The following is a 12,542-nucleotide window of genomic DNA, read 5'->3' as shown; positions in this document are numbered from 1 at the left end:
CACTAATCACATAAGCATAACCTAGAGAATACAGAGGAGTTGTTTTGGTATTATTTCTGTATTAAGCATATTTTACTTGATCAAAGAAATTTCGATTTATTATTTCTACCACTTCACACAATCAGAATGTGTGATAACAAGGAAAAAGTGAAAAAGGAAGGGAAACAACTAACTTACTTTTGATGAACGACACTGATTCATCAGATCAATGTACTGGTTTCTTCCTATGCCAAGAAGTCTTAGACCTGAAAGAAAGAGCCTTTCCTTTAAAAACATTTAATGCACCTTAAAATATCAGTACACTCAGGTCTTTTAGGAAAAAAACTTCGGCTTTTGTTCATCTTTTGATGACTGATTAGCCATCAATATCAAATTAAAAGGAATTCTTCAAACAAAATATAAAAGAAAACCAAACTGGGAAAGTTGAACTCAAGCTGACACCTCTGACAATGTCACATGGTAATATTTTTAAAAAGCAGAAGCCCTCCGAATTTTAGGAAGTCAAAGCGTACTTCTCAGCAAAAGTTTCTCCTTATACAATATAATAGTGTCACATGTCAAATATATACTTCCTTAAAATAAGCATAATAAAGCAAATTATATTAGTAACAACTGTGTATCATGTTGTAAAACTATCGTGTACAGATTTTCTACCCTCATTAGGTAAACAACACAGCCCAAGTATCAGAAAGAACTCCATTTTCTAGCAATATAGACTAGCCTCATTTTTCTCATTCTACCCTCCAAAATATTCCTCTCTTAGACATTTAGACTAAACCTTATACTTGACTTGCATCACCTGATAAAATTCCCATCAACAGTGTTGCTTGCTGCTCCCACTTTAAGTGTTTTAGATTAAAAACACACATGACGATACAGACAACAGTACGCACGTGCAAAGACAGACTCTAATCATTACCTTCAGCATAATTAAAATACTTACAGTCAGCAGCAGTAAAATTGGGCAATGAATCATAACTTTTCTCACTGTTCATAATGTCCTTTCAAAAAGAAAACAATTACAAATTCTAAATGCAAAATGTCCTCAGACAAAAACATGTGCATAAATATGTATTATTTAGCCTAACAGGATAATAATAATTATAGCCCAGAGTACTGAGATTAGAGTTTGCAATCCAAAGCACACAGGCCATGTTATGGTACTAGCTACATGGTCCCAGCCTAGTCACTGAAGATCAGACTTTCAGGTCTGGGTTTCTCAGAGCACTCTCTATGAATCCCAAACATTTGCCCTGTAACTACTACCCTGTGGAAGCTAGGCAAGGAATACCTTTTCTAGAGCTCCCAGATTCCTGCCTCTCCACATCTCATACCTGACCCTAGACTCAGACCTTGGAAGAAGGGCACCATGTGTCATGGTTCCACCAACATGCATCCGAGACACACACTACCAACAAAGATTCTAACCACTTAGTGGGTCTCCTATGAGACCCCACCAGCAGCAGAGTTAAATTCAGTCTCCAGCTTCTTCCAATCCCCATCTGTTTCTCTAACAACAAACCAACTGTTTACTGTGGGGACAGGGCCCATTTTCAACCTAGGAGCTACAGCCAGTGGTGTGAGAACAGAAGCCAGATAACAGCAAGCACATGGACATACCTGAAAGCTGGTAAAGGGGGGGAACCTCCCCCTATTCTCTCTCCTACACCCTGCGGTCAATACCAGTGAAATAATCAAAGAGACAGCAACAATTATCCTACTTACTGGGTAGCTGCCGCCTTCCTTATGCTGCCCTGGATCTAGAGAAAAAGGACTAACAGAAACCAGGGCTGTCAGGCCTCAAGCTTTACGCTAACATTTCCTCCCAAACAGGGACACAGAGACACAAGAGACGCAGGCCGGTGTAAGTGGCCATGAAGAAAGGGCTCAGGGCAAAAAAGCAAAGGAAGCCACGTGGCAAAGTGACCTCACTGTAACTACACGCCCCCAACTCCCTTAGTTCTCAGCTTCTTTCTCCTCTGGAAGTGGCCAGTGGGTCCCAAACAGCAGCACTCACGCAAAATTAAGTAGCAAATGGATACGGGAGAAGCACTTCCAATCTTTACATATAGCTCACTGAAAAACAGTATAACTGGTATTTAAAGTTACCAGCCACAGGCCTAAAAACTGCCTTTGGAAAAAGGCTAACATCTGAAAGTGAATAAAAATAGGAAGAAATTAGCAGCCAGGACTACAAAGACATTTCTTTTTTTCTGACACATGTATGTTGGGTTTATAATCATTTCTTCTTTCTCTAGTGAATAGTTAAATATATTAAGTTTCTCTGAGCTCAATGTTCTATCCGTCACCCACATTTTCAACCTTAATCACGCATTTAAAAAGCAGTCGGTTTTATAGACTCCGCTAACATAAATGACTAACTATATGACAGCACTAAGGTCAACAATGCCTTCCAAAACCTCGGAAGAAAAATAGGTACTTCTCCACTGTGAAACCCCTGGATAACAAAGTGTTTGCACGGTATGGCTCAAAGAGTTAACTTGTAACCAACTCCCCTTTTTCCACTGTAAACTCAGAAAACAGGGACGACTGGGTGGCTCAGTGGTTGACCGTCTGCCTTTGGCTCAGGTCATCATCCCGGGTCCTGGGATCGAGTCCTGAATCTGGCTCCTTGCAGGGAGCCTACTTCTCCCTCTGCCTTATCTCTGCTTCTCTCTGTGTGTCTCTCATGAAAAAATAAATAAAATCTTAAAAAGCAATTAAAAAAATAAACTCAGAAACAATACCCACGGGGGTTTAGGATGGGCAGCTGGTCATTATTGGCAAAGCATTCCCAACATGTAGTCCCGTCCCATTCCCAACAGCCTGCGTCCACTGTACACTCACCTCCATGATCCCAGTATAATATGAAAACGGTGTTATCCTCAGGCCCTTTACCATAATATCTGACAGATGGTAAGGGTACAGCATGAGGTGATCACGACTATACTTTAGCAGTTCCTCATAATATTTGCGTTCATCTTTCTTGATGTGTTTAACTGCGGAAAGAGAAAAAACCTCCAGTTTCAGGTGTCTTACAGTTACATGGAATTATAAATATAATTAAGTACTTCACAATCCAACATTAATTAAAAATAAAAGCATCGTAGTCCGAAGAGAACAGATAAAATGATCTGAGTTGGAACAAAGAAACAATTATGCCACAAAAACAGACTTTAGAGTACACAAGCAAATCTGTAACAGGACAGATAAGTAGAGAAATAATTCCTACTAAATCAGAAAGCTAAGAAACCAATCGTGGAATGTCCCCTCCAGAAGATGCAAAGCACAAGCTAGGATTTATCACATCCTTTACTATATTACTTCATAAGAGAGCCAAACTGAATTTCAATGAAGTCTATTTCAAAAAATTACTTGATAGTTTGTTTTTTAAATGTGAAAAGACTCCCAACTTCCCTGAAACAGATGTAAATTAAAAAACCACCTCTGAAACACTGTGCTTAAAATGAGAGTAACATATGGAAGAGAAGACTACCAGGGCAAGAGAGCAGACTAATCAATGTCATCTGATAAATAAAAAGCAAACATTTAAAAAAAAAAGTTAAAAAAAAAAACAAAAACAAAAACAAAAACAAAAACACACAGAACCAACTATGCTTAAAATCTGTTCCAATTATTACAGAGTTTTCATTAAATTTATATCTGGAAAATTTACAGGAAAAAAAACACCCACAAAACCCCAAATCAAAAACTAGTAAGAACTAATGTACTTCTTCTCTTCTGGCTTATTTTCTCACCTAAAGGGAAAAAATAAAACCTGAATTGAGATTAATATTCTATAGGTAAAATGAATCTACAAATGATACTCTTAAAAAAAAAAAAAAAAGAAACTGAATCAGATTTAGAAAGAAAAATCTACTTGTTAATAGAAATAAAAATTGTTGTTATGTGGGTCAATACAGAGCTTCTTAAAGTCTATACAGGGAATAATTTCAGTTCTATGAAATATGAATTGAAAACATAGGATTAATGAAAATGGTAAACTGCAATAGTTGTCTCCACCTTGATGTAAAAATGTCTCTACTTACCTAAGTTGTTTCTATATCGTAACTGATTGCGGATACTGTAGAGGACAACCTGCTTTTCATATTCTCTCTGTGAATTTCCAAGACTCTGGAAAAAAGATTCAAATAGTTTTAAAAACAGCTTCTGAACTAAACAACAGTACTTTTTTCTCATATAGTTTCAAAACCATGCCCCTTAATTTCATCCTAATACCTCTAATTTCCAGAACAAAGAATATTTTCTTAAATGTTTTTTTTTCTCTTAAATGTTCTTATACTAATTATCATTCTATAATATTAGAGCAAAAATTCAATGTGTTTATTTTTAGCTTGCCTTTCTAAAAGGACTTACTGAAATCACCTAAAGTATTTAATATCAAATAAAAGAGCAATCTGAGAGGATAACTTCATGAAGTTAACAAAACACTAAGTTCAACTTATAAAGATATCTTTCTTTACTGTTCCTAATTTGTGTGTGTTGAATGAGTGGATGAATGAACAGACGGATGGACAAATGGAAGGTTTCTTGCATCTACATTTTTTAAAATTGAAGAGCAGCAACTAAAGGCAGACTCCTGTCTGCTAATTATTTCATCTGAGGATTATGATCATTAAAAATTAACATTTCTGGAGATTGTTTGCTTCAAATGTACCTCTAAATGATAAGAGGACTTTTTTTTTTTTTTTTAAGATTTATTTCTTTATTTGAGAAAGAGAGTGAGAAGGGGCATGCATGTGCATGCACACAAGTGTAGAGAGGAGCAGAGGGAGAGGGAGAGAGAATACTCAAGTAGACTCCCTGCTGAGAATGGAGCCTGTCCTGGGGCTCAATCTCAGGACTGTGAGATCAAAACCGGAGCTGAAATCAAAAGTTGGACTTGAACTGACTGAACCACCCAAGTACCCCAATAAGAAGACTTCTTAAAAACAGCATCTCCTTATGACTTTGTTAAAAAATATTTTAAAAATAAATATTTAAAAAATATTTAGGTGATTTTAGAATTCTGATTTTTTTAACAAGTGAAAACCTTTCTAGCTGTGCTTTGGTGTTTTAAATTCAAAACTGGGCTCTCACGAAAGCAAAGAAAAAGTATGTATGATTACAGTCAACATTATATTCAATGTCCAACCATAAACTTATTTGAACATATGACTGCTATCTCCCTTCTAATTACTGGGTATGCTGTAAAATCAAATTAGACATCTTGGGAAACTAATAGCAAAAAGATCAAAGGATTCAGTTATTATACTTCCTACCCACGGGTCTGAAAGCCAAGGTAAATGTTCATACAGATACTTTCACCAAAGGCAATCTTCACAGGACAGGTAAGACTCACATTTGAATAAACTGGCACATAACTGGACCCACTGGTGGGATGTATTTTAACAAAAAAGTGATGATGTGAGAAAACTAAAATTTTTCTTCCTGCATCTAAATTAGTTTGTTAATTAGTTTATCAGGTTAAACTGTGACTCACACTACTGCCAGGATATATGTGTTTTTATTTTTTTCATCTGTTTTACTGTTACAAGTGGTTAGGAGCAAAGCTCATTACAGAGAAACTACATCCTCTATGCAGCCAGGGTCAGTAATGAAGATATTGATGGGAGTTAAAACACTGGGCTTTCTGTATAGGGTCTCCTCTAGCTTTGCTGCCAAATAAGTCTCTTTCTCAAGGAACACAAAACACACACAGAGAACACACAATTTTGGTAGAACCCTAGCAACTTCCACACTTGAGGTTTTGCTCATTTTAAAATAAATCTCTTAATTTATCCCAATTTACAATCATTTTCTCCCTTTCTACCTTCATTCCTGGTAATTCCAGAACAAAAACTGTGACCAACAAAAACTGTAATCAAGGCACTCATACAAAATATAAGGGCCTGTTATTTGTAAGCTAGCTAGAGAATACAATGTTTAAGCATCTAAGGCTTTGTGTCAGGAATTATCTAATGACTGACTCTGATCAATATATTGCATATAAAAGGCACTGTAACTGATGCAAGAGAGACATAGGTACTGGCTGTAGAACAACCACTGTGCATCAGATTATGCTAACAGCAAAAAGAATTTTTCTCTAAAGACTCCTCTGCTCCTACAAACCCCAATCACAACCCTTCACAAAAAAGATACGCACAATTTAACTGACCTTTCTTAGATGATACAGAACCTTATAAGACTTTCCTTAAAATAACTATGAATAGTTTTTGAAAAAAATAACACAAGATGCTGATAAACTATAGAAAAACTCTGAAATAATGGCCTTATCTATAACGTTTAACATGTTTTTTTTTAAGTCTTGCATAGCCCACATTACAGAAAAACATTCACCTCATCCATATAAAAGCTATTCGCTTTATGCACATTTTTTAAAAATCCGAAATCCCTCTTCTGGCTTGATAAACATTAAAAAAAAAAAAAAAAATCTGAAATCACCTTCCCCCCAGCATTCAGAAGTGGGAAATGAGTCATTTCCAAAATAAAATCATCGAAGCTTACTGGAAACTCTATCAAAGTACTTACTATCTATAATGGCAAAAAACAAATTCCTCTCAATAGTACACCTTCCCCCCAGCATTCAGATGTGGGAAATAGTACTATTTCCCACTTTTAAAGTGACTGAGCTTTATTTAGGTCCCAGAAAAATATCTCTGACTGATACCATCACTCATTTGCTCCAAAAATATTTTTTTAATTTTTTTAAATTTATTTATTCATGATAGACATAGAGAGAGAGAGGCAGAGACACAGGAGGAGTGAGAAGCAGGCTCCATGCCGGGAGCCCGGCGTGGGATTCGATCCCGGGACTCCAGGATCGCGCCCTGGGCCAAAGGCAGGCGCTAAACCACTGAGCCACCCAGGGATCCCCTGCTCCAAAAATATTTATTAAAAGCCAGCCATGTGATAGGTGTTCAAAATACCAAAGCAAAACAAGCAATGTAAGCAGCAAATGCAACATAGTGAGGTAAGGGCTATGGATGAGAAACACAGTGTTTCAGAGAGTCAACTACTCCGGATTTCTGTAGAAGGCCAGAGAAACCTTCCTGGAGAACTTCTGACATCCAAGAAGCTACAAGTAAGTATAGGAGACAGGTAGTACAGGATTGTGTTGGCATTTTAGAAATCTCACCCCAGTGAAGTGTGAGGAATGAATGGGAGGGAGCCCTACACTAAGAAGAGAGACCAGATAGCTGATGTAGTAATCAAAGGTGGAGCTTGACCTAGGCGGAACAGTAGCAAGGCTTCATAAGATCCAAGGAAGTAACTTGTACAGATGGGTTTTCCAACACCTTCTATAAGTGGAAGCTTATCCTAAGCTAAAACAGCTACTCTTGTAAGAGATCTTCCCAAAACAAATTTTAACTTAATGTCACATTTCTACCTAATTATAACACTGATCTGCAATTATTTTTAATAGTCATGACTAAATTTTAGATAGGCTTTTGCCAATACTAATTGAAATCAATTATTCATGCTAAAAATAACTGAATCATCCACTCTTTCTTCCATTATGCTACATTTATTGTTGTGAAAGGAAAAGCAGAGAAAAGATGGAAACAAAGTAAAGGATTGTTGGTTCTTCCAGTTGTCTTTGGATACATCACAAAACCCTAAAGGACAGAAGTACCAAAGCCCTCATTCAGGCTGAACAAGAGAAACTTATTCTTTCAAGTTTAGAGCTTTGTTCTTCCAAGTCAAGATAAATGCCACATGGGCAGCCACTGACAACTTAAGAATTCTTAGTTCCTTGATCTTTCGACTTTCTCTTCTCGTTCGTTGCCTATCTTACAGTGAAAGCACTTTCCCTGCCACACAATGCATCGCCAGAACCTTAAATTACTCATTTCCTAGTACTACACCCCCATGCTGAAGGAAGAAGCAAAGTAATAATGCTATATACCATCACCACCACCATACCAGATTTCCCAAATATAACTGCCCAACACCAATGGCAAACAGAATTCCACTCTCAGCCAAGCAGGAAGGGAGGAACTTGACGGCCAATCTATGGCCAGAGAAACAGCGCCTTCTATGCATGCACGCAGCATGTAGCACTACCTTTATAAGATTCAACACCACCTGCCCTAAGAGGTGCTACTTCATTTATCTGTTTACTGTCTTTACTAAAATGTAAGCTCCAGGGTCTCCGGCAGGGTCTCTGTCTTGTCGACCGGTGCAAACTACCTGCACCCAGAACAAGGCACAGCATGCAGGTGTTCAGTTAATACCTGTTGAGCAACTGAGTGAAAATGACAATCCGGTAATTGAGAATGAGCCCTCAAAAACAAACAAACCTTCTGTCACTCTTGTTGAAACAGCTCTAATAAACCTGTTTCGTCTCGAGAATAAAGCCCAAAAAATCAAACTAGGAAAGCCCCTTCGGAATCTGGCCCTGCCCGCTTTTCCAGCCTCACCTGCTACCAGCCTCCCCTCAGTCGCAAAATCCCACCTCCAAACCTCGACTTCCCGTGACACGAAGTCGCTCGCCACTCTCAAAACACGCTCGCCCTTTCGCCCGCCCAAGCCCTCAAAAGAACTTTCCCCCGGGAAATCTTACACCTTTTTATCTCGCGTTCGTCCTAACTTAAGGCCCAATCTCCCTGCCTCCTGCACACAGCCTGCAGACGCTCCCTGGACAAGCTCGTACTCCCCTGTGCGCCCACACGGACGGTAACGCAGGTACGTGTGAGCGGCTACCATCCTGTAAGGTTCGTTTCTCACCTATGCCCCGCCGTCCCGGAGTTCTTGGAGGTCAGGGGCCCTGCGAAATAGCTCTCGCAAGTACATAACCCAGCGCCTGGTTTAAACGAGGCTGCGGGCAAAGGTGCCAGGCGAGTCCGTCCCGTGCAGCCACGGCCCCATCCTGCCCCTGCGGCCCCCGAGCCGTCCCCTCCCAACCCCTGACCTGCAGGGCGCTCCCCCCGCGACCGCGGCGGGGGAAGGGCGGGAGCCGCCGCGAGGGGCAGCCCCGGCCCGCAGGTGACGGCAGGGCGGGGCCCCGGCCCCGGGCTCTGGCCGTACCTGCCTCACGTTGGCCGGCAACTTGCTCCAGGGGTAGTTGTGCCGGATGTGGAACTCCACGTCTATGTTCATGATGCCGGGGGCACGGCCGGCAGCAGCCGAGCCCGCAGCGGGAACGACGCCCCCCGCCTGCCCGCCTGCCCGCCCTCGGCCTCTCGGGGAGCCCGCGGGAGGCCCCGGGCCTCACACGGCGGAGGGCAAGGGCTGCCCCATGGCCAGGGCTCCCGACAGCTCCGCGCTGCCGAGCCACGGGGCACCGGAGCAGCAGAGACCCGGGCAGCAGCGCCTCTGCAGCTCCAAGTTTCTTCCTAGTTTCGGCCCGCCGGAAATGGCTTTGGACTTGCGTCACTTCCGCCCGCTGGCGCGAGGCTGGAGGGGCGGGACTTCGAGCGGCCTCCGCCCCGCCCCCTACGCCCTGGGGGCGGGGCCAGGACGTGGTGAGAAGCACCCGGTAACCGCCCCCTGCCCACGTGCTTGGCTCCAGCTGTCGGGGCCCCAATGCATTAAGATAAATTCTCGGGTTTGCGTTGCCATTGTTGGATGTCCTAGTTTTCTCCAGTTTCAGGCGCTGGAGTAAGTTGTGCAAGAATGATGGGCTTGGGGGATCCCTGGGCGGCTCAGCTATTTAGCGCCTGTCTTTGGTCCAGGGCGTGATCCTGGAGTCCCGGGATCGAGTCCCGCGTCAGGCTCCCGGCATGGAGCCTGCTTCTCCCTCTGCCTGTGTCTCTGCCCCCCCACCTATGTCTATCATGAATAAATAAATAAAATGTTTAAAAAAAAAAAAAAAAGAATGATGGGCTTGGGGAGGAAGTCATAGCCAGCCTTAAATAGGTGCAAGAGCAATGAGCCCTTGCCCTCAAAGCCAATCCGGAAGAATCTCTTTAATCAGTGGTGTTGGGAAAACTGGACACTTACATGCAAAAGAATGAAACTGGATGGCTATCTTACACCATACACAAAAATAAATTCAGAACTGATAAGAGGCTATAAGACTCAAAATCATAAAATGCCTAGGGGAAAACATAGGCGGTAAGTCTTTAACATCAGTCTTAGTATTTTTTTTTGGGGGGGGGGGGGTGCCAGTCCCTTCAGGCAAGGGCAACAAAAGCTAAAATAAACAAACGGGATTACATCTAACTAAAAGCTTCTGCACAGCAAAGGAAACCATCCACAGAAGAAAAGGCAGCCTAATGAATGGGAGAAGATATTTGCAAATCATTCATCCAATAAAGGGTTAATATCCAAAATACATAAAGAACTTCCACAATTTTGTATTTAAAAAAAATACTGCCAGAAGGGGGGGCGTGCCTGCCGGAAGGCCTCTTGGCTTTGGTGCCAGCATATCAGTGCTTCGCTGCCTCCAAGTCTTGCCACGGCTGGCAGGAGTTTTACCAAATGTAAAGTGTTGTCTCACTGGCCATTGGAATTCAGAGACTTCTTTGCTTATTACAATGCCATCTGCAGCAAGGAAACAGGCCAGGTCAGCAGAGTTGACAAGGAACTCATCATCATGGTGACCAGCCTGGCCAACAAGTGTCCATACAGCATGGATGGTGGTCCACAGTGCTGAGTAATACTTGAAGAACCCTGTGCTCCCTGACCAGGTCTGTACAGACTGGAGAAAATCTGACCTCCCTGCTCCAGAAAAAGGCAATGCTGGAGTTTGCACTTATTATTTCCGGAGCTGATGACATAACAGATAACCATTTCAAAAAGCTTGAGGTACATGGCTTCAATAAAGATGCCTAGGATATCACCGCCATTTCAGGTTTTTCTTACCATGTCCAACAACCTTGTTCATTTTTTCAGTCTTGTTCCCAACAAACAATTCTATTAGATGGGCAGAACCAATGATGTCAAAGACATCAGGAGGGACCCTGCTGTTCCCAAAGTATAAAAGCCTACTCAGAAAGACCAGTGTTTACATTTCAAGCACATTGCATTATAGGAAGTGATTTTTAAAAAACATCTAATCAGTGGATCAGGAAGAAAGTAAATGAATTTGCTCCCTGCTTGCTAGATGAGATACATCCTAAGTGTTGGGAGTATCCAGAGACATGTGATACCTGCATAGAGGAAATGTTTGCTCATTTCAGGAAACCTTTGCCGATTGTTTCCTGGTATTGTGATATAAAAGGGCTATCAGGGCAAAGAAGTTCAAATGATGCTTTAGATATTACTGATGAACTAATATCTATGAAGTTGAGCAGCTGAAGTTGAAAAATTTTTAGCACTCCGAAACAGTGTCACATAGAAATTGATCTATGTAGACTGTGATTTGCAGTCAACTCCTTGTTAACATGACATGTTTGTATTTAAAGGCTCTCAAGGGCAGTGGGTAAAGAGGAGCAGTCACAGTTAAAGTTAATCTATCTTCAGTGCCTGAGTCTCATTGAATTTCCAGTAATTTTTTTAATTGATGGATTTTAAAATTATGGCTATCTCAATAGAATTTTAGTTCTTATGTAATCTATTCTGATTTTAGGTTTTAGTAAAAATTATTTGGAATTAGCGAGGACTTACGTGTTAAATAGAAGCGTAAGAAAGAGAAAAAGCACACCAAACCTTGGCATTACTCAATGACTTGTTCTGTGTCATAGCCACCACTGCCTTTTTGGTTATCGTCTCAAGACTCATTCTCATTATCTGACTGATAGAGGTACATGCAAACCTACTAAATTTTCTCTTCCCATCTGGCTTCTCCAGATTTTCTACATTGTTAGTGAACATTTCTTAATCATTTTTGGGACCATAGTGTATTAATTTTGAATTGCCCGAACTATGAAATCTGATTATCTTGAGGTAGCATGAACTTTCATTGCAGACCTTGTGTTTTTGTTGTTGTTGTTGTTGTTGTTGTTGTAACTATATCTAAAACACCTTGGAACATGTAACCTTTTTAAATTGTCTTATTTTATCTATTAAAATCAATTTAAAAATTTAATTAAATTTTTGTTTAAATTTTGATTGAAAAATGGACAGAGGACTTGAATAGACATTTTTCCAGAGAGGAGATACAGATGGTTAAAAGACACATGAAAAATGCTCTATACCACTCATCACCACAGTGAGCTATCACCTCACACCTGTCAGATTGGCTCTTATCAAAAATACAAAAAATAACAAGTGTTGGTGAGGATGTGGAGTAAAGGGAACCCTTGGGTACTGTTGGTAGGAGTATAAATTGATGCAGCCGCTATGGAAAACAGTATGGAGATTCCTCAAAAACTTAAAAATAGAGCTACTGTGCAATCCAGCAATTTCACTTCTGGGTATTTATCTGAATAAACTAACAACACTAACTCAAAGAGATATATTCACCCCAATGTTTATTGTAGTGTTATTTAACAGCCAAGATATGGAATATTTTTCAGCCATAAAAAAATGAAATTTTGCCATTTGTGACAAAATGAATGGAGCTAAAGGGTATTACGCTAAATGAAAGAAGTTAGAGAAAGACAAATGCCATGTGATTTCACCTATATGTGGAA

The 12,542-nt window shown here is 40.6% G+C and overlaps 1 protein-coding gene across 2 annotated transcripts in view; it reads right to left on the bottom strand.

Annotated features, from left to right (window-relative positions):
- Positions 1-9,369, bottom strand: part of FAM91A1 (family with sequence similarity 91 member A1) — a 42,749-nt gene extending 33,380 nt beyond the window's left edge. For both annotated transcript variants that reach the window (XM_072774396.1, XM_072774398.1), the window contains exons 1-5: positions 9,052-9,369; positions 4,050-4,134; positions 2,848-2,999; positions 944-1,001; positions 178-245 (exon numbers count right to left, since the gene is read on the bottom strand). In XM_072774396.1, coding sequence (XP_072630497.1) covers positions 178-245; positions 944-1,001; positions 2,848-2,999; positions 4,050-4,134; positions 9,052-9,123 — 435 coding nt within the window. In that variant the 5' untranslated portion in view covers positions 9,124-9,369. The remainder of the gene's footprint in view (positions 1-177; positions 246-943; positions 1,002-2,847; positions 3,000-4,049; positions 4,135-9,051) is intronic.
- Between the last annotated feature and the right edge of the window lie 3,173 nt (positions 9,370-12,542).

Source organism: Canis lupus, chromosome 14, assembly GCF_048164855.1.
Source record: "Canis lupus baileyi chromosome 14, mCanLup2.hap1, whole genome shotgun sequence".
NCBI lineage: Eukaryota > Metazoa > Chordata > Mammalia > Carnivora > Canidae > Canis > Canis lupus.
This window is presented reverse-complemented; position numbering and strand designations above follow the sequence as displayed.